General features: G+C 52.0%; 1 protein-coding gene across 5 annotated transcripts in view; it reads right to left on the reverse strand.

Moving 5' to 3' along the window:
- Window positions 1-27,909, reverse strand: part of LOC147700313 (uncharacterized) — a 219,494-nt gene that overhangs the window by 119,604 nt on the left and 71,981 nt on the right. For 4 of the 5 annotated variants that reach the window (XM_086935683.1, XM_086935685.1, XM_086935686.1 and 1 more), the window contains exon 4: window positions 15,690-15,800. In XM_086935683.1, coding sequence (XP_086791809.1) covers window positions 15,690-15,800 — 111 coding nt within the window. Of the gene's footprint in view, window positions 1-15,689; window positions 15,801-15,941; window positions 16,176-27,909 lie in introns of those variants that run through there. The other variant, XM_086935687.1, reaches the window with a different exon arrangement.

Below are 27,909 nucleotides of genomic sequence, written 5' to 3' on the forward strand. Positions count from 1 at the left end.
GGTAGTGCAGAGTGCAGAGTGGTAGTGCAGAGTGGTAGTGCAGAGTGCAGAGTGGTAGTGCAGAGTGCAGAGTGGTAGTGCAGAGTGCAGAGTGGTAGTGCAGAGTGGTAGTGCAGAGTGGTAGTGCAGAGTGCAGAGTGGTAGTGCAGAGTGCAGAGTGGTAGTGCAGAGTGCAGAGTGGTAGTGCAGAGTGCAGAGTGGTAGTGCAGAGTGGTAATGCAGAGTGCAGAGTGGTAGTGCAGAGTGCAGAGTGGTAGTGCAGAGTGGTAGTGCAGAGTGGTAGTGCAGAGTGGTAGTGCAGAGTGGTAGTGCAGAGTGGTAGTGCAGAGTGCAGAGTGCAGAGTGGTAGTGCAGAGTGGTAGTGCAGAGTGGTAGTGCAGAGTGGTAGTGCAGAGTGGTAGTGCAGAGTGGTAGTGCAGAGCGGTAGTGCAGAGCGGTAGTGCAGAGTGCAGAGTGGTAGTGCAGAGTGCAGAGTGGTAGTGCAGAGTGGTAGTGCAGAGTGGTAGTGCAGAGTGGTAGTGCAGAGTGGTAGTGCAGAGTGCAGAGTGGTAGTGCAGAGTGCAGAGGAACAAGTTACTTACCTTCGGTAACGCTTTTTCTGGTAGATACAATATCTGCCTGTGGATTCCTCACCTTGTGAATATCCCCTTGCGTCAGCAACATTCGGAAATTCTTTTTGTAGCTTCGCGCCGACGTGGATGCGGACGTCACAGAGACACGGCTCCGCTCGCGACTCCGCTGACATCACCGACGCCTATAACAGGCCCACGCCGGCGTGATGACATCAGTTCCGCCCTTTTTTCCGTGCCTTCGAGGCACACGGACGGACCGATGACAGTAGTAATGTACACAATATACACAGTATAGAAATCAAGGTAACACACACAGTGTGAAGTAAATGCAATAAAACATTTGACAATAAAATAATTCATTAAAGATACTCTGGCAAAGAAGAGTGGACAACGGGGAGGCGGGTGGGTCAGTGAGGAATCCACAGGCAGATATTGTTTCTACCAGAAAAAGCGTTACTGAAGGTAAGTAACTTGTTCTTCTGATAGATACATCTGCCGTGTGGATTCCTAACCTTGTGAATAGAGTCCCACAGCAGTCCCCACTCCCGGAGGAGGGTGTCCACTCTTCTAGACCAGGAAATCCTGAAGGACAGAGCGCGCAAAATGACCGTCCCTCCTCACTTCGGAATCCAAGCAGTAGTGCTTCGCAAAAGTGTGGAGGGAAGACCAAGTTGCCGCCCTACAAATATCCTCTACAGGCACACCTCTAGCCAATGCAGAGGTCGAAGACTTAGCTCTAGTTGAATGAGCCCTTATGCCCTCTGGTGGTTCCTTACCGGCCAAAGAGTAGCAGATCTTAATGCAGAGGACGATCCATCTCGACAAAGTCCTCTTATGGACCGCTCTTCCTTTCTTGCAGCCAGCAAAGCCAATAAAGAGCTGGTCATCCATGAGACAGTCTCTAGTTCTGTCCAAATAAAAAGACACCGCCCTCTTGGGGTCAAGACGGTGTAATCTCTCCTCCTCCTTGGAAGGGTGTGGGGGAGGATAAAAGGTAGGGAGGGTAATGGATTGACCAAGGTGGAAAGGAGTCACCACCTTTGGCAGAAAAGCAGCCCTGGTCCTAAGAACCATTCGATCAGCATGAATGGACAGGACTGGGGGCTTGGAACTAAGAGCTTGAAGCTCACTTACCCTCCTTGCCGAGGTTATTGCAACGAGGAAAACGGTTTTGAAAGTCAGGAGCCTCATAGGACATTTGTGAAGAGGCTCAAAAGGAGCACCCATTAAAAATGTCAGAACTAGATTCAAATCCCACTGAGGCACAATAAAAGGGATAGGAGGGAACTTATTAGTAAGGCCCTTCAAAAACCTCAAAACTATAGGAGATTTAAACAAAGAAGGCTGGTCAGGCAAACAGATAAACGCCGACAGCGCTGACAGATAACCCTTCACCGTGGCAACAGCAAGCCCCTGCTGCGCCAGAGAAAGGGCAAACTGGAGAACATCAGATAAATGGGCCCTCAAAGGGTCTATGGACTTCTCCCTGCACCAAACAACAAACTTAGACCACCTATAAGAATAGATGGACTTAGTGGAGTCACGCCTGGCTGACAAAATGACATCCACCACATCGTGAGGGAGAGAAAAAGAAATCAGGTTGCCCCCTTCAATCTCCAGGCATGAACGTGTAAGGTCTGGAGGTGGGGGTGTAGAACCTGCCCCTCCATCTGAGAGAGGAGATCTGCCCTGAGAGGGAGACGGAGCGGCGGGTGAGAGGAGATGTGGAGAAGGTCTGAGTACCACACCCTTCTTGGCCAATCCGGGGCAATCAATATGACTCGGGCCCGGTCTTGGCGAATTTTCCTCAGAACCAGAGGAATCAAGGGTATGGGAGGAAACGCGTAAAGGAGTTGCGAGCTCCAACTCAACTGAAACGCATCCCCCAAGGCTCCCTGCATCGGAAACTGGAGGCTGCAGAATGACAGGCAGTGAGCATTCTCGTGAGTGGCGAATAGGTCCACCTGAGGAGTCCCCCACATCCGAAAGATGTCGAGAACTACCTCTGGATGGAGCCTCCACTCGTGATCGGCAGAGAACTGCCGACTGAGACTGTCTGCACGAACGTTCTGAACTCCGGCCAGATGATTTGCCATCAGACAAATCTGATGGTCCTGAACCCAGGACCAGAGACGCAGAGCCTCTCTGCAGAGACACTGCGACCCTACTCCTCCCCGTTTGTTGATGTACCACATCGCGGTCGTGTTGTCCGTCAGGACTTGAACTGACCGCCCGCGAAGGGAAGGGAGGAAGGCCTTGAGCGCCAGACGTATTGCCCGCAATTCCAGAAGGTTGATGTGAAGCAACCTTTCCTCTGGAGACCAAAGACCTTTGACCTCCAGGTCCCCCAGATGAGCACCCCACCCGAGGGCAGACGCATCCGTTATCACTGTGGCCACCGATGGAGGAATCTGAAAAGGCTTCCCTTGAGACAGATTGCCTTCCACACTCCACCAAGACAGATCCGCTGCAGTTTCTCCGGAGATCTTCACTGACTCCCTGAGATCTCCGTTGTGCTGATACCACTGCCTGCGGAGGCACCACTGGAGCGCCCTCATGTGCCAGCGTGCATGGTTGACCAACAAGATGCATGAAGCCATCAGACCGAGCAGGCGAAGGACCTTCAGGACTGGAACAACCGCTCCATTGTAAAACAAAGGAATCATCTCCTGTAAGTCGCGAATCCTTTGAGGGGGAGGGAATGCACGACAAACAGTAGTGTCCAGTACCGCACCTATGAACAGGTTGCGCTGGGAGGGCACCAGGTGAGACTTGGGCACATTTATCGAAAAACCCAACCTGTGCAACAACTGAGTTGTCTCTTGCAGATGATGGAGCACCTTCTCCGGCGACTCCGCTTTGATCAGCCAGTCGTCTAGATACGGAAACACATGTGTCCCCGTTCTCCTGAGATGAGCTGCCACCACCGCCATCACCTTGGTGAAGACTCGAGGCGCAGTAGTAAGTCCAAACGGAAGGACCACAAACTGGTAGTGTTGTGACCCAACCGTAAAACGGAGATACTTTCTGTGCGACTTCAGGATGGGAATATGAAAATACGCATCCTGCAAGTCGATCGACACCATCCAGTCTTCTTCCAGCAGCGCTTGAAGAACCTGCGCAAGAGTGAGCATCTTGAACTTTTCCTGTTTCAGGTAAAGGTTCAAGATCCTGAGATCCAGGATTGGCCGAAGCCTGCCATCTTTCTTGGGGATCAGGAAATACCGGGAGTAGCACCCCTGACCCCTTTCCTGCTCTGGAACCACCTCCATCGCACCTTTTTTTAAAAGAGCCAGGACTTCTTCCTGCAGGCGAAGCAGGTGGTCCTCCGAACAATAACCCTGGCAAGGAGGGTAATTGGGAGGGAATTCCTGGAAAGGGAAAGCATACCCATTTTCTACGAGATTGAGAACCCAAAGATCCGATGTTATTAATTCCCAATCTTGTAGAAAATGAGTAAGTCGACCCCCCACTGGGCCCACATGATCCGGAATGGCGGATCTAGGGCTGCTTTGCTGCGTTGGCCGGGGGTTGGGAAGGAGAGGAGGAGGAGGAGGAGGATTGACGACCTCTAGGGCGGGATCTTTGCCTGCCCCTGTACGACTTGTACAGCGTATTCTGTTGCTGCTGAGGCTGCTGCTGGGATGGTCTGTAAGAGCGAAAGGAAGATCTTCCGAACCCCCTGAAGCGTCTACCAGTAGTACCTCTTGTGAGAAGTTGGCCTGATATTCAGTGTTCACTATTCTAGTGATCACTATGTATCAGTCCAAACAACCCTTATGGTGATTGGTTGTAAGTCAACCGATAGACCAGCTATCCTAGTAGCATGGACAAGAGTAGTCTTCGGGCTAAACTCTAGAGGGCGTGTTAAGCCAGCTGTTATACCATCACATATACCCCTTGAACACCAAGTGAAAGGACACCACACAAGTGTTATGAAAATAAACAGTGTATTTATTTAGATCACAACAGCCCTGTACTCTTTATGAGGACAGGGTACTAAGCACACAACAAAACTCTTACGAAAATACTTTAAGTTGCACAATTTACACAAATGCCCGAGGGGCACGAAAAACTATGAAAGTGGAATGCGAAATTACTAGCAGGTAAGTACTGGACTAATAGGCTTTGGAATCGCTAGGACTACGTTACTGAACCTTCAGATTACTAGTAGGAGGCCTAGGGGACTCGGGTGCAGAGTGTACACTCTCACGCGGGATGCGGGACAAAGTCTATGGAGGCTAGTAAAAGCAAAGTTAGTGTTCTCGGGCGAACCCGACTAGGTAGGTTGAAAACGAAAGTGGATCTGGACCCTTGGATAGTGAGGCTATGCTGGGGCACCGAAATGCCGAAGTTACCTAGCCCAGGGGCTGCGGCTGCATAGGTCTGAAAAGACGTCGGGAATCCTCGTTGACGAACCAGGAGCCTGAAAGAAGAAGTTGCTGGCAGGCGACCAGTGAAGATTGTTTGGTGGATCCAAGCCTGGATCGAAGATGGAAGACACCTGAAAGCAGAGGGGACCAAGTTCTTAACCACTAGCCAGTGATCAGATGGCACCGGATGGTAGTCACCTCGACCAGGTGAGTGGGCGACGCTGGGCTCTGCAGTCTCACGGACCAGGAGGCGTTGTCGGCGACCAGGATGGAGGTGCGAGCTGTCCCACGATGGTTGATGCTGTCGACGTCGCTGGACCCAGGATTGGGGCAACAAGTCTTGGCAAATTCAAGCCCACGCGGTGGACCTAAAATGGCGTCTGGAGTGGACCAGGAGGGTCCGGGGTGCTCCTCTTTTGGAAGGGAGCAAGGGCCAGTCTGGAGCAACCAGACTAGCAGTGGTGATGTCGTCGGTCGTCGTCGGGAAGGCCACAAGCCAGCGGGCTAGTAGCCAGACAACGCGGTGAGCAGCAAAAAGCAGAAGGGCCCCACGCAGATCTCGTGGATGCTGGGGGGCTGGACTTCGGTGCTGGAGCTGCTCAGGGTCGGGGCTTCTCGGACCCCAAAGCACTCACCAGAGGATCCCTCGGCGGTCGTGCTGGATAGAAGTCGTGCAGTTCTGATGAGGGCCGGTCCCTCGAGGTCTCGTCGCACCTACGGTTCTCAGCTTAGCTGTAGAGGTAGGTAGAGGTCAGAGGTGCCACGGAAGCCGGGTCTCGTCGAGCTGGTCAGTCGGATTCCGGAGGAAGGACGTGCAGCAAACCGCAGAGTTCTTAGATGGTGCCTGCGGATGCAGGGTGACTACTCCTTAGCCACAAGGGAGAAATCTTGAGAAGAAGTCGAGAGTTCCTTTCGTAGAAAGTAGTTTCTTGATTCAAAGATGATCTAATTTGGAAGGGTCCCCGCTCCTGCCTTTATCCTAAAGAAAGGGGTGGGTACGCGACTAGGTCCTGCCCTAGGGGTGGGACCAGGAAGGGGGGTGGTTACACCCCTCTCCCATGCCGGACTTTCCCCAGCTCAGGGGCTGGTGTGCCCCTGAAACTGGTTCTAGCCGGCCTATGCATAGTGAGCACCGGGGTGCCACTTGCAGTCACCTTCCTGTAAAGCCCTGCCTACCCAGGATACGCAAAACCCTGTCTGGGATGATGCTAGCACCGCCCCTGATAGGAAACCCTTTGTCCAAGCTCCCCTCGCTGGAAGGACTCCCAGCTGCAGGGGGCCAGACTTGTGTCTGTGGTGGCAGCATCCATTTTGTGATGCTGAGGCTCGAGTTAACTTTAACCGGGGTTCACAGTTACATACATGTCGTGTCCCTCTAGAAGGGTGGAATGCTAACCCCGTCGCCAGAATTGGCGAGGGGTTAGTATTCCAATTCGTATGACACCTTACTCGACATGTTTTGATAAAGCGATACCAAAGATAGCATTTAACCGCGAGGATTATAATGCACTTAAGAGTATATGGTATGCGTTATCATGGAACAGCTATTAGGACTTGGTTCCGCAAGCTGCAAACGGGCTCAGCTCATGCCAGAGCACCATCTCACACGATTCCAAGCACTCTGCCTTCAGGATTGTCAAGGCCTGCCATAGGAGTGACTGATAGGAATCTGTGTGTCCATTTTAGGGTTAGATATAGGTACACTATATCTACAGCAAAGGGTGATTACACCACCTTGCCCCAGCTGTCGTGCAGCCAGTTGTGTCAGATTTAGATGGCCAGTCAGGGGTGGCATAATACATGCTTCAGCCCCTGGTAGGCCCTGGGTACACCTATGCCCTGAGTTACAGGGTCTGATAAGGTGGCCCAGTACCAATTGGAAATGTACCTAAGGTACATGGAATCCATTTTAGAGAGAGAGCAGTAGGCCTGGGGTCCTGATTGGCAGGGTCCCAGGCCAACTAAGTCGGAAAACCAGCAAAACACCAGGCAAAAAGTTGGGGGCAACCATAGTCAGGTATCCACCTTCCTACACCTCTGGACTGAAGACCCAAAGATTTTGCAGTGGCCCTACTGTCCTTAAAACGTTCCAAGGCAGCATCAGCCTTCTTGCCAAACAATCCTGAGCCATCAAAAGGCAAGTCCAACAAAGCAGACTGGACGTCCGCAGAGAACTCCGATGACTTAAGCCAGGCAGCCCTCCTGGTGGCCACGGAGGAGCCCATGACCCTTGCCACCGAATCAGCAGTGTCCAGGCCACTCTGAATCACCTGTCTCGCAGCTGCTTGAGTGTCTGATATCACTTCCTGAAAATCCTTCCTGTCATCCTCAGGAATTTTCGGAATTAGCTGCTTGACAGAATCCATCAAGGCATGGATATACCTCCCCATCAGGCATGTTGCGTTGGTTGACTTTAACGCCATACTGGCTGAAGAGAAGACCTTCCTGGCACTCTGATCTTGCTTTCTGGATTCTTTATCCCCAGGAACCTGTGGGAAAGCACCAGCAGATTTCTTTGAGCAAGCAGCCTGCACCACCAAACTCTCAGGCAAGGGATGAATTGATAAAAACGCAGGGTCCTCAGGTGCCACTCTGTATCTCCTCGCAACTGTTCTTGAAACTGCAGGAGCAGATAAAGGCTTCTTCCACACCTCATAGATGGGCTCAGATAAGGCCTCGTTGAAGGGTAACACAGGCTCAATTACTGAGAATGAAGAACCTCAGTTAAAATATTAGGTTTATAGTCAGCAGTAGGCAGAGTAATATTCAATAGACTCGCTGCTTTTTTAATAACAGTGTGATAAGGCACCACATCCTTTGATGGTACATTTGACACTGATGCCAACTCCCACTCAGGCGACAGTTCAAGCCCACTGGCCTCACACAAATCTTCAAAAGGATCCTCAGAATCCTGTAACTCCCCTTCTTCAGTATCCGAATATTGATACCTTTCCTCTTCCAGATGTCTCTGGGCCTTTCTCAGAGACCTTTCCTTCACAGCAGAAGCCAACGGGTTCGGAATCGACTCAGACGGGGTCGGAGCCGGCGTCGAACCCGAAGTCGGACGAGGCTTCTCAACACGAGGTCGGACAGAATCCTGCCTCGGAGTCGTAGGCATCGGCGTCGATGTGACTGGCGTCGACGGAGTCGGCGTCGAGCGCTTCGGCGTCGACGACACCGGTGGTGTCGGAAAATGCCAATGCGGTGGTATAGCCGGCATAAAAGGCATGAAGGGCGCAGGGGCGTAAGCCTGGGGAACACCCAAGTTGAATGCCATAGGACCCGTGGGACCAACAGGTGCACCAGACGGGAACATTGCCCAAGAATAGACACCAAACATGGCGTTCAAGAACTGAGATGGATCCTGACCTGGAGCTGGAAACTCAGGATATGGATCTCTGGGTCGTTCCTGAGGAGGCGGAGTCGAAACGACGTCGACCTCTTCACCGAGTCCAGGAACCGGGGTCGACGAACCCGCAGGCACCGGAACCTCGACTTCACCAGCCCCCTGCTCCTCACCTTCATCCTCCTGACCAGAAGGATTGGATGGAACTGGAGAATGGACCTGCTTCTGAGATTCGGGTGAACCTGGATGTGAAGCCTCATCAACAGAGTTATGTTCCGACTCCGAAACCACCACTTCCTTACTCAGAAGCTTGACCTGGGACTTCGGTCTTGAACTAGAGTCTTTTCCGGAGTGATGACGTGACTCATGGCTCCTCTTCTTGTGCTTCTTCCTCGAAGACTTCGAAGCGTGAGCCGAAGACGACTCCGAGCGTGACCTCGATCGAGACCTCGACCTCGATCTCGTCCGACGAGTTCGAGACTTCGAAGACTTCTTATCTTTCTTATTTTTAAGTTTTGCCACAAGGAGTTTCGTCTCTCTTTCTCTTAACGCCTTCGGAGTCATCTTCTTGCAGCAAGGACAGTCCTCGACGTCATGGTCGGAACTTAAGCACCAACACAGCAATCATGAGGATCGGTGATAGACATAGTCTTGCCACATTCGCCGCAAGCCTTAAAACCAGTCTTCTTCGACGACATCTCGAAGAATATAAAGTTAAACAGAATAACAGGATAATAGTAACAAAGTTACTGTAAAGCTACAGTACGATCCCTGAAAACCGTTAGCGTCGACGACGCGGAAAAAAGGGAACTGATGTCATCACGCCGGCGTGGGCCTGTTATAGGCGTCGGTGACGTCAGCGGAGTCGCGAGCGGAGCCGTGTCTCTGTGACGTCCGCATCCACGTCGGCGCGAAGCTACAAAAAGAATTTCCGAATGTTGCTGACGCAAGGGGATATTCACAAGGTGAGGAATCCACACGGCAGATGTATCTATCAGAATGGTAGTGCAGAGTGCAGAGTGCAGTTTGAGAGTGCAGAGTGCAGAGTGGTAGTGCAGAGTGGTAGTGCAGAGTGCAGAGTGCAGAGTGCAGTTTGGTAGTGCAGAGTGCAGAGTGGTAGTGCAGAGTGCAGAGTGGTAGTGCAGAGTGCAGAGTGGTAGTGCAGAGTGCAGAGTGGTAGTGCAGAGTGGTAGTGCAGAGTGCAGAGTGGTAGTGCAGAGTGGTAGTGCAGAGTGCAGAGTGGTAGTGCAGAGTGCAGAGTGGTAGTGCAGAGTGCAGAGTGGTAGTGCAGAGTGGTAATGCAGAGTGCAGAGTGGTAGTGCAGAGTGGTAGTGCAGAGTGGTAGTGCAGAGTGGTAGTGCAGAGTGGTAGTGCAGAGTGGTAGTGCAGAGTGCAGAGTGGTAGTGCAGAGTGCAGAGTGGTAGTGCAGAGTGGTAGTGCAGAGTGCAGAGTGGTAGTGCAGAGTGGTAGTGCAGAGTGCAGAGTGCAGAGTGGTAGTGCAGAGTGCAGAGTGGTAGTGCAGAGTGCAGAGTGCCGTTTGAGAGTGCGGAGTGGTAGTGCAGAGTGCAGAGTGCAGTTTGAGAGTGCAGAGTGCAGTTTGGTAGTGCAGAGTGGTAGTGCAGAGTGGTAGTGCAGATTGAGAGTGCAGAGTGCAGATTGGTAGTGCAGAGTGCAGATTGGTAGTGCAGAGTGCAGAGTGGTAGTGCAGAGTGCAGAGTGGTAGTGCAGAGTGCAGATTGAGAGTGGTAGTGCAGAGTGCAGATTGAGAGTGGTAGTGCAGAGTGTAGATTGAGAGTGGTAGTACAGAGTGGTAGTGCAGAGTGCAGAGTGGTAGTGCAGAGTGGTAGTGCAGAGTGCAGAGTGGTAGTGCAGAGTGCAGAGTGGTAGTGCAGAGTGCAGAGTGGTAGTGCAGAGTGCAGAGTGGTAGTGCAGAGTGCAGAGTGGTAGTGCAGAGTGCAGAGTGGTAGTGCAGAGTGCAGAGTGCAGAGTGGTAGTGCAGAGTGCAGAGTGGTAGTGCAGAGTGGTAGCGCAGAATGCAGAGTGGTAGTGCAGAGTGGTAGTGCAGAGTGGTAGTGCAGAGTGGTAGTGCAGAGTGGTAGTGCAGAGTGGTAGTGCAGAGTGGTAGTGCAGAGTGCAGAGTGGTAGTGCAGAGTGCAGAGTGGTAGTGCAGAGTTGTAGTGCAGAGTGCAGAGTGGTAGTGCAGAGTGGTAGTGCAGAGTGGTAGTGCAGAGTGGTAGTGCAGAGTGCAGAGTGGTAGTGCAGAGTGCAGAGTGGTAGTGCAGAGTGGTAGTGCAGAGTGGAGATTGGTAGTGCAGAGTGAAGATTGGTAGTTCAGATTGGTAGTGCAGAGTGCAGATTGGTAGCGCAGAGTGCAGCGTGGTAGTGCAGAGTGCAGAGTCGTAGTGCAGAGTGCAGAGTCAGAGTGCAGAGTCGTAGTGCAGAGTGCAGAGTCGTAGTGCAGAGTGCAGAGTCGTAGTGCAGAGTGCAGAGTCGTAGTGCAGAGTGCAGAGTGGTAGTTCAGAGTGGTAGTGGTAGTGCAGAGTGCAGAGTGCAGATTGAGAGTGCGAGTGGCAGTGCAGAGTGCAGATTGAGAGTGTGAGTGGTAGTGCAGAGTGCAGATTGAGAGTGCAGAGTGCAGATTGAGAGTGCAGAGTGCAGATTGGTAGTGCAGAGTGCAGATTGGTAGTGCAGAGTGGTAGTGCAGAGCGCAGAGTGGTAGTGCAGATTGCAGAGTGGTAGTGCAGAGCGCAGAGTGGTAGTGCAGAGTGTGAGTGCAGAGTGCAGATTGAGAGTGCGAATGGTAGTGCAGAGTGCAGATTGAGAGTGCAGAGTGCAGATTGGTAGTGCAGAGTGCAGATTGGTAGTGCAGAGTGCAGAGTGGTAGTGCAGAGTGCAGAGTGGTAGTGCAGAGTGCAGAGTGGTAGTGCAGAGTGCAGAGTGGTAGTGCAGAGTGGTAGTGCAGAGTGGTAGTGCAGAGTGGTAGTGCAGAGTGCAGAGTGGTAGTGCAGAGTGCAGAGTGGTAGTGCAGAGTGGTAGTGCAGATTGGTAGTGCAGAGTGCAGATTGGTAGTGCAGAGTGCAGATTGGTAGTGCAGAGTGGTAGTGCAGAGTGCAGATTGAGAGTGCAATTTGAGAGTGCAGATTGAGAGTGCAGAGTGGTAGTGCAGAGTGCAGAGTGGTAGTGCAGAGTGCAGATTGAGAGTGCAGAGTGGTAGTGCAGAGTGCAGAGTGGTAGTGCAGAGTGGTAGTGCAGAGTGGTAGTGCAGAGTGGTAGTGCAGAGTGGTAGTGCAGAGTGGTAGTGCAGAGTGGTAGTGCAGAGTGGTAGTGCAGAGTGGTAGTGCAGAGTGGTAGTGCAGAGTGGTAGTGCAGAGTGGTAGTGCAGAGTGGTAGTGCAGACTGGTAGTGCAGAGTGGTAGTGCAGAGTGGTAGTGCAGAGTGCAGAGTGGTAGTGCAGAGTGCAGAGTGGTAGTGCAGAGTGCAGAGTGGTAGTGCAGAGTGCAGAGTGGTAGTGCAGAGTGCAGAGTGGTAGTGCAGAGTGCAGAGTGGTAGTGCAGAGCGCAGAGTGGTAGTGCAGAGCGCAGAGTGGTAGTGCAGAGCGCAGAGTGGTAGTGCAGAGCGCAGAGTGGTAGTGCAGAGTGTGAGTGCAGAGTGCAGATTGAGAGTGCGAATGGTAGTGCAGAGTGCAGATTGAGAGTGCAGAGTGCAGATTGGTAGTGCAGAGTGCAGATTGGTAGTGCAGAGTGCAGAGTGGTAGTGCAGAGTGCAGAGTGGTAGTGCAGAGTGCAGAGTGGTAGTGCAGAGTGGTAGTGCAGAGTGGTAGTGCAGAGTGGTAGTGCAGAGTGGTAGTGCAGAGTGCAGAGTGGTAGTGCAGAGTGCAGAGTGGTAGTGCAGAGTGCAGAGTGGTAGTGCAGAGTGGTAGTGCAGATTGGTAGTGCAGATTGGTAGTGCAGAGTGCAGATTGGTAGTGCAGAGTGCAGATTGGTAGTGCAGAGTGCAGATTGGTAGTGCAGAGTGGTAGTGCAGAGTGCAGATTGAGAGTGCAATTTGAGAGTGCAGATTGAGAGTGTAGAGTGCAGAGTGGTAGTGCAGAGTGCAGAGTGGTAGTGCAGAGTGGTAGTGCAGAGTGCAGAGTGGTAGTGCAGAGTGGTAGTGCAGAGTGGTAGTGCAGAGTGGTAGTGCAGAGTGGTAGTGCAGAGTGGTAGTGCAGAGTGGTAGTGCAGAGTGGTAGTGCAGAGTGGTAGTGCAGAGTGGTAGTGCAGAGTGGTAGTGCAGAGTGCAGAGTGGTAGCGCAGAGTGCAGAGTGGTAGTGCAGAGTGCAGAGTGGTAGTGCAGAGTGCAGAGTGGTAGTGCAGAGTGCAGAGTGGTAGTGCAGAGTGCAGAGTGGTAGTGCAGAGTGCAGAGTGGTAGTGCAGAGTGGTAGTGCAGAGTGCAGAGTGGTAGTGCAGAGTGGTAGTGCAGAGTGGTAGTGCAGAGTGGAGATTGGTAGTGCAGAGTGAAGATTGGTAGTGCAGAGTGCAGATTGGTAGTGCAGAGTGCAGATTGGTAGCGCAGAGTGCAGATTGGTAGCGCAGAGTGCAGCGTGGTAGTGCAGAGTGCAGAGTCAGAGTGCAGAGTCGTAGTGCAGAGTGCAGAGTCAGAGTGCAGAGTCGTAGTGCAGAGTGCAGAGTCAGAGTGCAGAGTCGTAGTGCAGAGTGCAGAGTCGTAGTGCAGAGTGCAGAGTCGTAGTGCAGAGTGCAGAGTCGTAGTGCAGAGTGCAGAGTGGTAGTGCAGAGTGCAGAGTGCAGAATGCAGATTGAGAGTGCGAGTGGCAGTGCAGAGTGCAGATTGAGAGTGTGAGTGGTAGTGCAGAGTGCAGATTGAGAGTGCAGAGTGCAGATTGGTAGTGCAGAGTGGTAGTGCAGAGTGGTAGTGCAGAGTGCAGAGTGGTAGTGCAGAGTGCAGAGTGGTAGTGCAGAGTGCAGAGTGGTAGTGCAGAGCGCAGAGTGGTAGTGCAGAGTGGTAGTGCAGAGTGCAGATTGAGAGTGCAGAGTGCAGATTGGTAGTGCAGAGTGCAGATTGGTAGTGCAGAGTGGTAGTGCAGAGTGGTAGTGCAGAGTGGTAGTGCAGAGTGGTAGTGCAGAGTGGTAGTGCAGAGTGCAGAGTGGTAGTGCAGAGCGCAGAGTGGTAGTGCAGAGCGCAGAGTGGTAGTGCAGAGTGCAGATTGAGAGTGCAGAGTGCAGATTGGTAGTGCAGAGTGCAGAGAGGTAGTGCAGAGTGCAGAGTGGTAGTGCAGAGCGCAGAGTGGTAGTGCAGAGTGGTAGTGCAGAGCGCAGAGTGGTAGTGCAGAGCGCAGATTGGTAGTGCAGAGCGCAGAGTGGTAGTGCAGAGCGCAGAGTGGTAGTGCAGAGTGCAGATTGAGAGTGCGAGTGGTAGTGCAGAGTGCAGATTGAGAGTGCAGAGTGCAGATTGGTAGTGCAGAGTGCAGAGTGGTAGTGCAGAGTGCGTGCAGAGTGGTAGTGCAGAGTGGTAGTGCAGAGTGCAGAGTGGTAGTGCAGAGTGGTAGTGCAGAGTGCAGAGTGGTAGTGCAGAGTGCAGAGTGGTAGTGCAGAGTGCAGAGTGGTAGTGCAGAGTGCAGAGTGGTAGTGCAGAGTGCAGAGTGGTAGTGCAGAGTGGTAGTGCAGAGTGCAGATTGGTAGTGCAGAGTGCAGAGTGCAGATTGGTAGTGCAGAGTGGTAGTGCAGAGTGCAGATTGAGAGTGCAAATTGAGAGTGCAGATTGAGAGTGCAGAGTGCAGATTGAGAGTGCAGAGTGCAGATTGAGAGTGCAGAGTGCAGAGTGCAGAGTGCAGAGCGGTAAAGCAGAGTGCCTAAAACACATTGCCATTTACAATGCCATTATCTCTAACTTAAAACAAACCCGAGCCCTAATGCATTCCTAATGCTTGTTCTGTTTTGTATTTATCTAAGCATTACTTTTTTATTTCACAGGGACTCCCATCTCGACGACGGGGAATGATTCAAGCATGTGAATCTATAAAAGATAATAATACTGGAGTAAACAGATATATGTAAGACGAGGCTGGCCAAGAAAAGTGAGACAAGATATAGACATCATGGAAGACCTACAGGGTCCTGGATTGACCTCATGGAGGCCAAAAGTTATTGTAGGGCCGATAACCATGAGTTATAACCCAGTTGCTATGGCGAAAATGTGTTGATGAATCCGTTTCGCTGATGATACCTTCAATATGATCAGTCAAGTGTGCTGCTGTATTGACATGTCTAGCGAAAGAGAGAAATAAGGATGGCATGTTTCTGCTCTTAAGGGCCTAGTAAGAGTTTCCCTTATCTCCACGGGTAAACATTGGGATGGAAATTACGATACTAGACAGTTTCTCCGTATGAGATAACATGGATTACAAGTTGTTTTCCCTGGAATAGGAAACATGTGCAACTGGGTCAAATTCTGCATAGTATCCCGCTTCTGGAGAAAACATTCTCAAATCTGAACATTAACAGCCTACTTGGAGCAGATGTAGATGTTCTGAGGCCTATTTCAGTTTCCAGTGGACGGGTGGAGGGGTAAGGCATTCTTTTTCTTTACCTGGGGAGAGCTTCTTCTGCTACCCCCATGCTTACATATGAGGGCTAGGAGGGGCCGCGCACAGCACGCGCACAGCACCGTAGCTCCAGTGATTGTTCTTGGTCCAGTGTCTCTGGGCCCGTAATGATCAGGTCCAGTGTTTAGACATGGTAATTATGGGCTTGGAGAAGCACCAAAACTTGTGGTTACCCAGAGCAGTATCCCCTTCGGGCTACTGCTCCAAGCAACTTGCAAAAGGTCCCTAAGAGTTGTTAGGAGCAAGAAGGCAGACGAGGATCAGAGGTGGCTCCTTTCAGTGCTGAGAGTCAAAGGGGTGCACATGTAGGAAGAAGTGATGGAGTCCAGGGGGGTGGAGAGGGTGGTGTTGTAGTCGTGATCCGTAAATGTTATCAGATTTTATAAATGTTATCAGATCCGTGAAAACTCAATAATGACTCAGAGGTAATACTTTGTGTAACAGTCTCCTAACACAGGGGCAGAATGCTTTACAAAATCTGGAATTAGAAATGTAAATAATAAATGCATAATGCATATGATGGTGTTGCATTTTTTTGATGTACAGGACTTACATATTTTCAATAAAAGAACATGGTCCGAAATAGGTGCTGTGGCACAAAGGTGAGGGGGGATTGGGGGCATGGACATTACCGGTGGGCGTCAAGACTAATCTGATACAACTATTGAAATAAGCGGACAAAGAACATCAGAGATAGTTTATCAACCACAAACTCTAGATCACGTAAAAATAAGCCTCAATAGGTGTCCGATTGAAATTGAAATACCATTGAGAAATACTATTGGGCGCCATTTACTTGCCTAAAAGATGATCGATGCTCAGCTGTGCCTGGGAGTCATGATGATTGATAAAACACTCTTCTGCCTCTTCTTTGACATCTGATAAAATAAAAGATCTGATATCTGTCATTCCTGCAGAAAACACAAATATATATCTTTTTTTAATAGAGAATGGGGAAAAATGAAACAGCAGTGTATGAAAGAGACTCAAATAAAATAAAAGACAAAGAGGGGAGGCAGGGACTCCTTGTAAAAGACTGACAAGTAACTCACCGTCAGGGTCAGTAAACGTTAACCCTCTCACTGGCAGGATGCATGCGAACCTCTGTGCTGGAGCTTTTTTTTAATAAATTAGGCAACAGGTTGTTCAAGAACACATCTCTCTTTGGGCCCCATACAAACTATATGGGCACATTTCAGGCTATGTATTGGAGAAAAACAATATCAGTGCATCAGGAAGACGTATGATAAATGTGGAACTATTTTCAATAAAAAAAAATATGCATAACATTTTATTGTTTTTCTCAAATGTAAAAGACTAAATCCTGGCACGCTAACTAAGGAAATGTGGCCCTTAATGTATGGAGTCCAGCGATTCCAGATGTGTGTGGGTTTTGTGGGGAGCGTAGTCTACAGAACAATCAATTGTGAAATATTAGCACAGATAATGAAATTGCACCATTGCCGTTTATGCAGAACAATGGGCAACCCAATAGACCCTTGGAGGCTTGGTTAATATAAACGATTAGGTAATAGTGCAAATATACAAAATAAATTATTTGCTGAAACGACGAATGAAACCCAAAACTGAGATACACTCAGTAAGGAAAACAATACTACACAGTGTATACTTCAAAGAGTCAAAATATATAAAAATGTCTGTTATATAAAAGGGTACAAACTACAATTCACAATAAGGCAAAAGTAACTGGAATTAACATGCTTTGTTTATGGATCTTTGTATCATGGATACTTTTGCCATAGCCCATTTCACATAGTGACTAACAGGAACAACATAATTGGCTATACAAGGAACCTTTCCGGAAGAACTAATGACAAAGAAAATGGGTCAGATTGTCAACGTTTTGGTCTTTATAATGAAGGCATCTGTAAGACCATCTTCAGGACGCAAGTGCCTATGTGTACTGATGACCCTGAAAAATTGGGACTGGGCTGGCCGCTTGGAGAACAAAAGTTGGTGTAGGACCAATCACCATGAGATGCAACATCGGTGCTATGGGGAAAGCTGCTGATCAATCTGTTTCGCTAATGATATAAGATGTAGGACGCGCCTACATCAACACCCGCCTTTTCTTTCCACCAACCGACCAGAGAGCTCTGATCCTTCAGCCTCGCGCTCCACTCGTCGTATCCACTGGGGAGCCCGCTCTTTTTACTACCTCGCCGCCAAGTCCTGGAACAACCGACCTGCACCTGCATACCACCACAGACTTGAAGGACTTCAGGAAGCAGCTCAAAACATTGCTTTTCGACTGCCATCACCTGCCGACCGAGACTCACATTATCCACCAGTGCCTGGAGCCGCCCCCCTCCCTCCCCCCCGGAGACAAGCTGCGCTTTACAAGACCCACTGATTGATTTATTGATATCTCCAATATTATCAATCAAGTCTGCTATGGTATGTGCATTTGTAAAGCGTGCTAATCACCCTTGAGGGTTCCAGGTGCTTTGGAGGTGGGAAGGCAGCAGTCTCCTAAGGAATTTTAATCGAAGAGCCAGGACTTCACCTTCTTGCTGCAATTGTGAAGCAATGAGGAGACCCTGATGTGGTGAGAGGTCATTCCATGTTTTGGGCAGAGCAATGAGAAGGTGCAGCCTCTGGCTGAAGCTTTGCGGATGTGGGGTATGCGTGCCAGTGCAAGTCCAGGTAAACTGAGGTGCCTGGGAGGTGAGTAGAAGTGTATGCTGCTGTTAAGGTAATCATGTGCACTGCTTTGTATGTGTGTGAAAGCAGTTTGAATTGTTAGGTTATATGGGTTTATAAAGCGCACGGTTACCCAAGGGTGTCCTGGCGCTTAGCACAGTCTACCTGGTACCCTCCACCCCTGAGCCCAGACTGAGACTAAGCTGAAAACAACCAGGTCTTAAGACCTTTCCTAAATGAAAGGAAATCTATAGCAGACTTTAGATAAAACGGAAGGTCATTCGCGCATTCAGTACTCCAGTTCGGCACTTAGGTCCTTGCAAAGCCCACGCTGTGCTATCGATCTCACATCTTCCGCTGACCCGGTGAGTACTCTGGTTTGTCCAGATTGTGGCTTTCTTCCTACCATTCAGCTCCGGTCGGAGGCTCGGTGCATAAATTCTCGCCCTCCGGCCAGCTTTAAAGCTTGCCTCATCAACTCCAGATCTCTCAAACGCCACCATACTGACATCGCCGATTTGATCTTGGACTCGGATCTTGATCTCCTATTTGTTACAGAGACCTGGTTGGATGCTTTTTCCAATCCTATAGTTACTCTGGCCACCCCCCCCGGGTATAAAATACATCGCTTTGACCGTCCACTGGGGAGAGGGGGTGGTGTTGCCATACTATATAGAGATTGCTGGGTATTCCAGGGGGAAGCTCCCACTAATTGGGTGGGTTGTGAGGCTCTGGATTTTAGCCTGCAATTGTCGCCCTACTTCACCTTGGGCGGCTCTCTACTCCATCGCCCACCAGGTCCCGCGGGCGCCTTTTTGGACTCCTGCGGTGACACCATAGCTGAGAGAGTCCTAAGGTTTTCTAACTTTCTTTTGTTGGGCGACCTTAATTTACACCTGGACTCGGCAGAGTCGTCGGACGCTGCTGATTACCAGGATATTCTCCAGTCAGCCTTGCTCTCCTAGTGGGTGAGGGCTCCAACCCATAAGGGGGGCCATACGCTGGACCTTATCTGCTCCAACTTTCCGGTTCTGGTCCAAAATCCTCTCCCGGTTACATGGTCAGACCACTTTCCAGTATTCTTTTCGTGGACGACTTTACAAGGTCGCCATGTACCTTCCCACCACCGCGTTCCGAAGGTCAGAAAGATTGATACGGCCCTTTTGAGTGCTAAGTTGGTGGCTTCGCGCCCGACACTTGGGAGCACCCTTCCGGAGAACGTTACTAGGTTCTCGAATTGGATTAGTGACGCTGTCATGGGCCTTTCGGCCTCTGGCCCCCGTAAGCTGGGGAGAGAAACCCCCTCCAAGCCTTGGTTCAATGCAGAGTTGAGGGATCTCAAACACTATTGTAAGGTCTTGGAGAGAATATGGAGGGCCAGTGGCTATTGTCCTAGGGCCAAACAGACTCTTAGGGACAAACAGAAACTTTACTACTCAGCCATTTCCGTGGCAAAAAGCACCTCTTTTGCCGTGCGCATTGACAGGGCTAACAATAATGTGAAGGAAATCTTTGCTATTGTGCAGAGCTTTGTGGCGCCGCGTGCACAGGAGATAGGGGCCACGCCCTCAGTCATATGGGCAAATACTCTGTCCAATCATTTTAGGGTGAAAATCAGGGATATCCAAAACTCTTTTCCAAAAAACCCGACGCCTCCCCGGCCCCAGCGGCGGCTTAGTGTGGCGAAGGACCTAGATCATTCCTTCTCGGCCTTTTGCCCCATTGACTTCTTGGCCTCTCGCAAAATCCTTGGGGCATTGAAATCTGGTTCCCCCAATGATCCTTGCGCGGCCCGGCTGTTGGCGGACCTAGCCGACACGGTTAATCTGGAAGTTAATATTCTGATCAACCAGTCAATTTGCGAGGCATACGTCCCGCTTGCTTGGAAGCAGGCCCTTTTACTCCCATTACTTAAGAAGCCCACCCTGGACCCCTCGCTTCCCGGTAATTACAGACCCATTTCGCTTTTACCTAGTCTGGCCAAGGTCTGTGAAAAGGCGGTCACCTTGCAGCTAACCAACTACGTGACGATGTTGGGCGCGTTACATCCCGCGCAATCAAGGTTCCGGGCCGCCCACAGTAAAGAGTCGGCATTGTTGGAGGTGGCTGAGTCTATCAGGGACTGTTTGGATGCCGGCGGGAGAGCAGCTCTGGTGATGCTGAATCTCTCGGCGGCATTCGACACGGTTCCCCACTCCCTCCTCCTGGATCGACTTACTGACATCGACATTGCGGGTTCAGCGTGGAGCTGGCTGCAATCCTTTTTGGAAGATAGGTCACAGCAAGTCTGGCTCCCTCCGTTTGCCTCGTCCCCTTCCCCTCTCTCCACTGGTGTCCCTCAGGGCTCCTACCTTAGCCCCCTTTTGTTTAACATCTTTGTGACTCCCTTGGTCTATCTGGCGGAGTCACTGGGGGCTAGGGTGATGACCTATGCGGATGACACGCAGTTATTGTTTACCTGGAGAAGGGGCGAGGACTCGGTCAACACGGCTCAGCGCTGTCTCTCCGCGGTGTTTCGCTGGTTGGCCAATGCACAACTTAAGTGCAATCAGGAAAAGTCGGAGGTGCTCCTTTTTGGAGCTTTTCCTGCGGGTTTCCGATCCAGACTGTGGCCTACTGACTTTCCATCTCCCCAATCAGACAAGGGCCTTGCAAAAAACTTGGGTGTCTGGTTCGAGGAAAATTTGAATTTTGCGACATGTCAAAAAACTTACAGGGATCTGTTTTGGCATACTTAAAACCCTGCGCAAATTCCTCCCCCTTCTCCCGGATGAGGCTAAAGAAACTGTAGTCCGGGCATTGATCCTCTCCCGGCTGGACTACTCCAACGCGCTTTTAGTGGGATGCCCAGGCTATCTGATAAAAAAAAAAATTACAGGTAGTCCAAAATGCGGCTGCGCGTCTCCTACGTGGTCTCTCTTCCAGGCAGAGCGTGCGGGTCCTTCTCCGCCACCTTCATTGGCTCCCTGTCGAGGCCCGTTTAAAAATTTAAAATGCTGGTGATTGTCCATCGGGCCTTGTATGGTCTGGGCCCACTATATCTACAGAAGCGCTTTTCTTTTTATACTCCTTCCAGGACCTTGCGGTCTTCGGACCAACGTCTTATTCAGAACCCGCGCTTTTTACGCCAGAGGTTTGAGGGCTGCTCTTTCACCTGTAAGGCTGGTTTAGCTTGGAATAAGCTTCCTCTTGCTCTTAGGAGGATTGAGGATCCGGCTGTCTTCAAAAAGAACCTAAAAACATTACTATTTTAAGCCCATTTTTCTGTTCTGTTAAGCCCATTTTTCAGTTCAGCTGGTCGTGGGGGTTTAGGGTAGCAGCGCCGGGATACTCTGAGTAGCTGAGCGCTTTAGAAATACAGTATAACATAACATAACATTCCAGGCATTGGTGGCTCTAAGGACAAAGCTCTTTCCACCCCAGTTAGCCTTTTTCTCCCTAGGAACAGCCACCCGCTTTGCTTCCATTGAGCACAGCGTTCTCCCGGGGACATACCACTGAATGCGCCTTTTTAGGTCTTCCGGGCCAGTCTCCATCAGGGACATTAAAACCATACAGAGAGCCTTGAATTGGGCTCGTTGTTTGATTGGGAGCCAGTGAAGGTATTGTAAGCCATTTCTGACCGACACAAACCTCGGAGTGCCCATAAGCAGCCTGGCTGCCACATTCTGTACCATCTGTAATCTGTTAAAATGTTTATTATTAATGGTCAGATACAGGCTGTTGTACAGTAATCCAGACAGGACAGAATGAGGGCCGAGACAACTGTTCTGAAACTCTTCAGTGAGGACTAAAAAAACTTGTTGACACCACTCCGCCAACCTGGTCCCCAAATGTGAGAGTGTTATCCACGATCACCCCCACATTTTTAACTTTACGTGCAGGGGGTGGGGGCACCCACCTCCTGCTCTGGTCTCCCGCCATGCTGGAGACCAGAGGTTGGGGTTATTCCGAAAAATAATCATCTCTGTTTCGCCTTCGTTCAACTTCATGCAGTTATTGCTATCATGCAGTCATTTTTTTTTTTTTTTGGTAAGACGTTTATTAGTATTCAATAGAGCAGTACATATAGCAAAGCCTACAACCCTGTGGGCCGGCTGCAACATTACGATGTATCGTGAGGGTAAGGGAGGATGGAGGAAGGTGCACCGTTCCATCGATTGTACCCTCAGCGAGTGAGACTTTAATTACATTTTCCGTATCACGTGTGCTCATTATACAGTTATGTCTGCAAGTGACGTCTTATTTTTACCTTTTTTTTAAATAAGTAAACAGTTTAACTCTGCAAACAGAACAGATCGGTTCTCACCGGTGTGTCCCAATCTTTAGCTGTGCTATCGCGTATCTGTCCGGCATCCACGACACTGAAACCCACAGAACGGAGCGCCAGTCCTTGGGGGCGCAGCAATGGAGTAGGGGTTAACAGTGCAAGTGCTCAGTCTGCTTTTGTCGTGGTGTACGACAGCCATTGAGAGTGGTAGGGCCCCACGGGCTGTCGACGGAGTGTGCGATGCGCCTGACGGATGAATGGTATAGCCATGCTGTGTTTTTGGGAGACGCCACCCGCGTCCGGTCTCGTGGCCGGACATGTGTCCAGGTACATCTTCCAGGTGGGGCATGTAAGGAAGTCATGGCTATGTTTGGGGAACAAGAGTCCGAAACAATGAACATGGGGATATGTGTGGGATGGGGAGCGGGAGGGGAGAGTGTACTTGCGGGAGCGGTGTCGCGGAGAGGGGCCGGGAGTGTGTGTCAATCCGTCGCGGATTAATGAGTCTTCGTGTGGGTGGCCATCCGTGCCCACAGCCAGCATGTTGGATGCATGGTGCAGTCGCTGCTCAGGGCGTCCGGGGGGGAGGCAGGCTCCCTGCAGGTCGCAGGCGCCACATCTTCATCGCTCCCGGCGGGCGGGTGTCGTGAGGGGGGGATACAACCTGCGTTCCTGTCATCGCCATTGTTACCCCAGCAGTGCTATCTCAATTGTAGCGGTCTCTATGTGAGCCCTCTGGCCGTGCCCTCCCCCTGGAGGGACCTCAGGATGTCGTCCCAGAGTTGTGCTATCGGGAACTGCCTCAAGCCCGCTATCTCCTCCCGGTGTAGTGCTGTGCTTTCTGCTCTAGCCCAGTTGGTGAAGGATGCATACCAGTGTTTGGGGATTGGCGGTTCTCTCCGTTTCCAGTGTTTGGTGAGCAGTCGTTTGGCTGTGATGAGGCCTAGATCCCAGAACCTAGCTTGTGTCTTATTGAGTTTGGTTCTTTTGTATAGCCCAAGTATACAAGCCTCCCACGTTTGCGGTAACCCCGGGCCCGTGCTAAGCGTCAGGAGAGATGTCACCTCCCCCCAGTATGTGACTAGAAAGGGACAGTGCCAGAGCATGTGTAAGATGTCCGCGCCTAGCAGGTCACATCTGGGACAGGTGGCAGTGTTGGTCATGAAGTATCTGTTGATTCTGTCTGGTGATAAATATGCCTGGTGCAGTATGTATAGCTGAATGGTCCGGAAGCGGGAGTTACGTGGGATATTCACGGGGCTGGCCAGAACCAGGTTCCATTCCTTGTCCGTCCAGTCCCTCCCTCGGTGGGCCGCCCATTTGTCTCTAATCGATTGTGTGGGTCTTTGTGTGTGCATGAGGAGGGCCTGCGCCAGCCAGCGAATGATGTGGGAGCCGTTGCCCATGACATGCAGGTACTGCATTAGGTGGTGAATCGGTGGCTCATCCTGGATATCTCCCCAGGACTCCGTGTATGCCCGCAGTATAGACGCGTGGAGCAGGAATTGCCCCGCCGGCAGACCCGTGCTCTCCGACAGTTCCGCAAACGGGAGCATGGCCCCATCCGCATAGAGGTCGCCCATGGTCTCCACCCCAGCCGCAGTCCAGCTCTCCAGAATACGTGGTGTCACCGTTCCACCCCTCCGGGGAGTGCCCACCAGGGGGAGTGCAGGGGCATATGGCCTGACTTCCTGGGTCAGTTTTAGGCTACGGATGAAGCATTTACGGGCCACAGCCACGTGCAGGGGTAGAGGGCGGGGTCCCTTGGTCAGGGGATGAAACAAGGCGCAGACCTGCGTGTGGGTCCATTGGTAGTCAGCGGTAGCCGTGTCGTCGAGGTGCGAGCCACTAAGCCAGTGTGTCACCCATTGCAGCTGCACCCAGGTAATACAGCTCCATATTAGGGACTGCCAGCCCTCCCTCAGCAGTCGGGGAGTACAGTTTCACCAGTGCCACGCGGGGGCGCCCAGCGTTCCAGATCAGGCTGCGGAGCATTGATTCCAGGTCACGGAATATCTTTGTGGGGACATACAGTGGGATGTTTGCAAAGTGATATAGAAGCCTGGGCAAAGCTATCATTTTAGATAGTGCAATCCTGCTGGGCACATTCAGTGGCAGAGTCTTCCAGAAGGCCATCTGGGCCCGCAGTGAGGAGATAGCGCGCACCAGGTTGCCCTCCAGTATGTTTTGCGTGTCCCTGTATATATACATTCCGAGGTACTTAAAAGTGGTGGGATACCATGTGAGTCGAGCGCCTCCGAGGTGCACATCACATTCCCGCAGGTCCGGATTGAACGAATACACTCCGGACTTAGAGACCAATTGACCTTAAGACCCGATACTTCTTCAAATGTCTGGAAAATGTCCGACAGTGCGCCCGGTACTGCGTAAGGTCCCGCACATACAGCAGCAGGTTGTCTGCGTAAAGCGAAACTGTGTGTACCCCGTCAGCCAGCGGGATCCCCCATTCTGCTCCCCTGTTCCGCAACAGAGCCGCCAGGGCCTTAATGGCCAGGGAGAAGAGAAGGGGTGACAGGGGCCAGCCCTGTCGGGTGCCTCTGCACACCCGCACCGCCTCCGAGAGCAGCCTGCCCGTCCTCACCCGGACACTGGGCTGCTGGTAAAGTAGTCCGACCATGTCCGCGAAAGCATCGCCCACGCCAAATCTGTCCAGCACCGCCCCCAGATAGGGCCACTCCACGGAGTCAAAAGCCTTCTCAAGGTCTAAAACTAGACACCCCGATCTCGGCCAATGCAACGTGGTGGCTTCCTGAACTCGGAAGAGGCGGCGTATGTTACGGGAAGTGCTCCTTGCTGGCATAAAACCATTCTGATCATCATGTACTAGGTTTGGGACCTCTAAGGCTAAGCGTCGGGCCAACAAGGAGGTGAAAATTTTATAGTCAATGTTCAACATGACTAGTGGCCTGTAGGACCCCATGCATGTTTCATCCCTGCCGGGCTTCAAAAGCGAGACCAGATTGGCTTCATTAAGCGTGTCTGGGAGCGCCGAGTCCTCGATCGCGGCGTTATAAACCTTGAGCAACTCCGGGATCAGTGTGTCTGAACATGCTTTAAAAAGTTCGGCAGGTAAGCCATCCGGGCCAGGGGATTTGCCATTGGTTAGGGCGAAAATGGCCTCGCGCATTTCCTCCTGGGTGAATGGTGTTCCTAGGTCCCCCTGTTGCGCGTTCGTAAGGGAAGGCAGTTGTATATCTGCAAGGTAATCTGCAATGGACGCCAAGAAGACCCTCAACTGGGACTTATACAGGGCCTGGTAGTGTCTCACGAAGGCTTGGTGTATCTTACTCTGTGTGTACACTATCTCTCCCTCGACTGTTCGGATGGCGGACACCGGCTCCGTGCGGTTCTCTTGCCTGACTAGCCAGGCCAGCAACCTCCCGGGCTTGTCGCTGTGCTGGTGTACGCGCGCCGAGTGGGCCGCATAATTGATGTGTCTCAGTCGTTCCAGTAATGCCGCATGTTCCGCTCGGGCCTCGTTTAATTGGTCACCCGTCCCAGCCACCGCTTCCTGCTCCCGGTGGAGCAGGTCCGCCTCCACCCTGCACAGATCAGCTTCTAGTGTTTTCTGCATACTCCCCTGCGTGCCCAGACAGTGTCCCCGTATCACCACCTTGAAGGCGTCCCATTCGACCTGTGGGGAGGAAGCTGTGCCCGAGTTGTCTGTGAAGTATTGTGCTACGCAAGCCTGCAGGGAGTCTCGAAAGGGGGCATCCAGCAGTAGGGCAGGTTGTAAACGCCATGTGGGGATGGGCGGATGTGGGCGTTCCCAAGCCATTCGCAGCGTGTGTGGATTATGATCTGAGTGCGTTCGGCCAAGGTATTGAGAATCAGTGATGTGTGGCAGCAGGTCTGATGACACCATGTACCTGTCGAGGCGGACGTGTAGCGCGTGCGCCCCTGAGTAATAAGAGTATATTTTGGTGTTAGGGTTGTGTGCGCGCCATGCATCTTTTAAATCCCACTGTGCCGCCCACTGTGTGACTGCTCTCGTGGCTCCTAGAGATGTTGCATCCGGCCTGGGTGGGGCCGAGCGGTCCAACATGGGATCCAGCACCGTATTGTAATCCCCCCCCCAGTATCCAGGGGACACCATGCCAGGGCGCCAGCTTCTCCGAAATGCGCGCCAGAAAGCCCCCCTGGTCTGTGTTTGGAGAGTAAACGGACACCAGAACTACTGGTTGCCCATCCATGCGGCCCCTCACCAACACGTACCTCCCCTCCTGGTCTGTGAGGGCATCTGACACTGTGAAGGGGGTGCCCGGTCTCACCCACAATAGCACCCCACGGGCAAACGAGGAGTACTCTGTGGCATACAGTTGTCCCCTCCATCTACGACGCAGCGCAGCCACCTCCGCCCCGCACAAATGTGTTTCCTGCAGGAGTGCAATGTGCACCTGCTGCCTTTTCAAGTAGGAATATATTTGATAACGGCGCGCTGGTGTGTGCATGCCTCTGATATTCCAGGTGCATATCGTTATCGCAGACATTCTAGCAGAGTGAACTCACCCCCACCATATCCACGAACAGCAGCCCCGCGAAGATCCATTGCATCCCTTTTTCCAGCTCTCCCACAACCACCCCCCTTGGTACACTCAGCAATGTTCAGGAAGACATTAGGGAGGGGGAAAACAAAGAACAACAATAACCAGCTGTGGGTGAACCCCACTAAAATACCAAAAGGGCAGTGGCGAAACGGGCCACCGTCCATACTCTCGATCGAGAGGGACAACCTTTCAAGTCTAGGGGGTAACGTGTGCTAAGCACAGTCTCGGCAGTTCAGATGTTCAGTCAAGAAAGGGGATCAAGATCCTTCCCTGAGCCATATGAGCTAGGCAACTGGCAGCCAATATCAGTGTTCCGGAACGTGGCGCCATTCGGCCCATGGGGGGCCCCTCTCAAGCCGGCCCCGGTAGAGGAAGGGTATAAAGAGGTGTGGTGCGTTTCCCGGGCCCCTGGCAAGAATGGCTCCCCATTGACCGTGGCCTGCGGTCAGAGGTGGTATGTGATGAGCACGGGCCAAAAGACTACCCCACTGCCACCACACCATGTGTCCATCAGCACCATTGGGGCAGTACTCACTGTTCCAGCTGTCCACTGTCCAATCGGCAGGCAGGGGGGGGAGAAGATGTCCCCAGTAGCAGCAGGCATCAGCCGCGCCTCAGCGTCCAGTCAGCTCCTGCCGCCATCCCCCCCGCCATGGCAGATACTTCACAGATGGCACTCTGACGGAGTCAGTGAAACAGGTCAGCAGTTTGCGGTGTGACGTCCGGCAGGTCCACCGAGATCTGAGAGTTCGGAATCCCATATACAGCTTCATCGTCATCGCTAGGGACTGTCTGTTGCCCGTCATCTAGGGCCGCTTCCTGGGATGGCGACGTACTCAACTGGGAGACTCTCCGGAGCGCATCCTGTTGTTCCCGGAGCATTTGGTCCATCGGAGGAGAGTGTTGTGGCCCCTCCTCCGGGCGTTGAGACTGCTGTGCTTTGTTCCTGCGGCGGCGCCGTGGCCCGCGTGACCTTGGCCTCGCCTCACCGCTTCGTGTCTGTCTGGGTGCCGTGTCCGTGCCCTCGCCCAGCCACTCGCTGACCTCCTCGGGGGTGTTGAAGAAGTAGGTCTTGTCCCCTGCCACCACTCTCAGTTTTGCTGGGAAGAGCAGGGAATATTTAAGGCCTGCGGTGCGGAGTCGCCGCTTCACCTCCATGAAGTTGTGCCTTTGACGTTGCACTTGGACAGTGTAGTCGGGGAAGAACATTATCGTGGCATTGTCTATTTGGATGTCGCCGAGGCGTCTGGTTTCCCGCAGCACCGTGTCCCGGTCCCTATAATTCAGTATCTTGAAGAGCAGCGGTCTCGGGTTAGCGCCGGTGGTGTGGGGCCTCGTCGGCACTCGGTGTGACCTCTCCACCACAAAGTAGGGTGATAGCGTGCCTTCGGGTAACAGGGTCCTGAGCCAGTCTTCAACATGCTGGGCAGGGTGGTTCCCTTCCCATTTCTCCGGGACCCCCACGAGCCTGATGTTATTGCGTCTCGCCCTCCCTTCCGCGTCCTCGGCCCGGTCCTC

Source organism: Lissotriton vulgaris, chromosome 8 (genome assembly GCF_964263255.1).
Source record: "Lissotriton vulgaris chromosome 8, aLisVul1.2, whole genome shotgun sequence".
Taxonomy (NCBI): Eukaryota; Metazoa; Chordata; class Amphibia; order Caudata; family Salamandridae; genus Lissotriton; species Lissotriton vulgaris.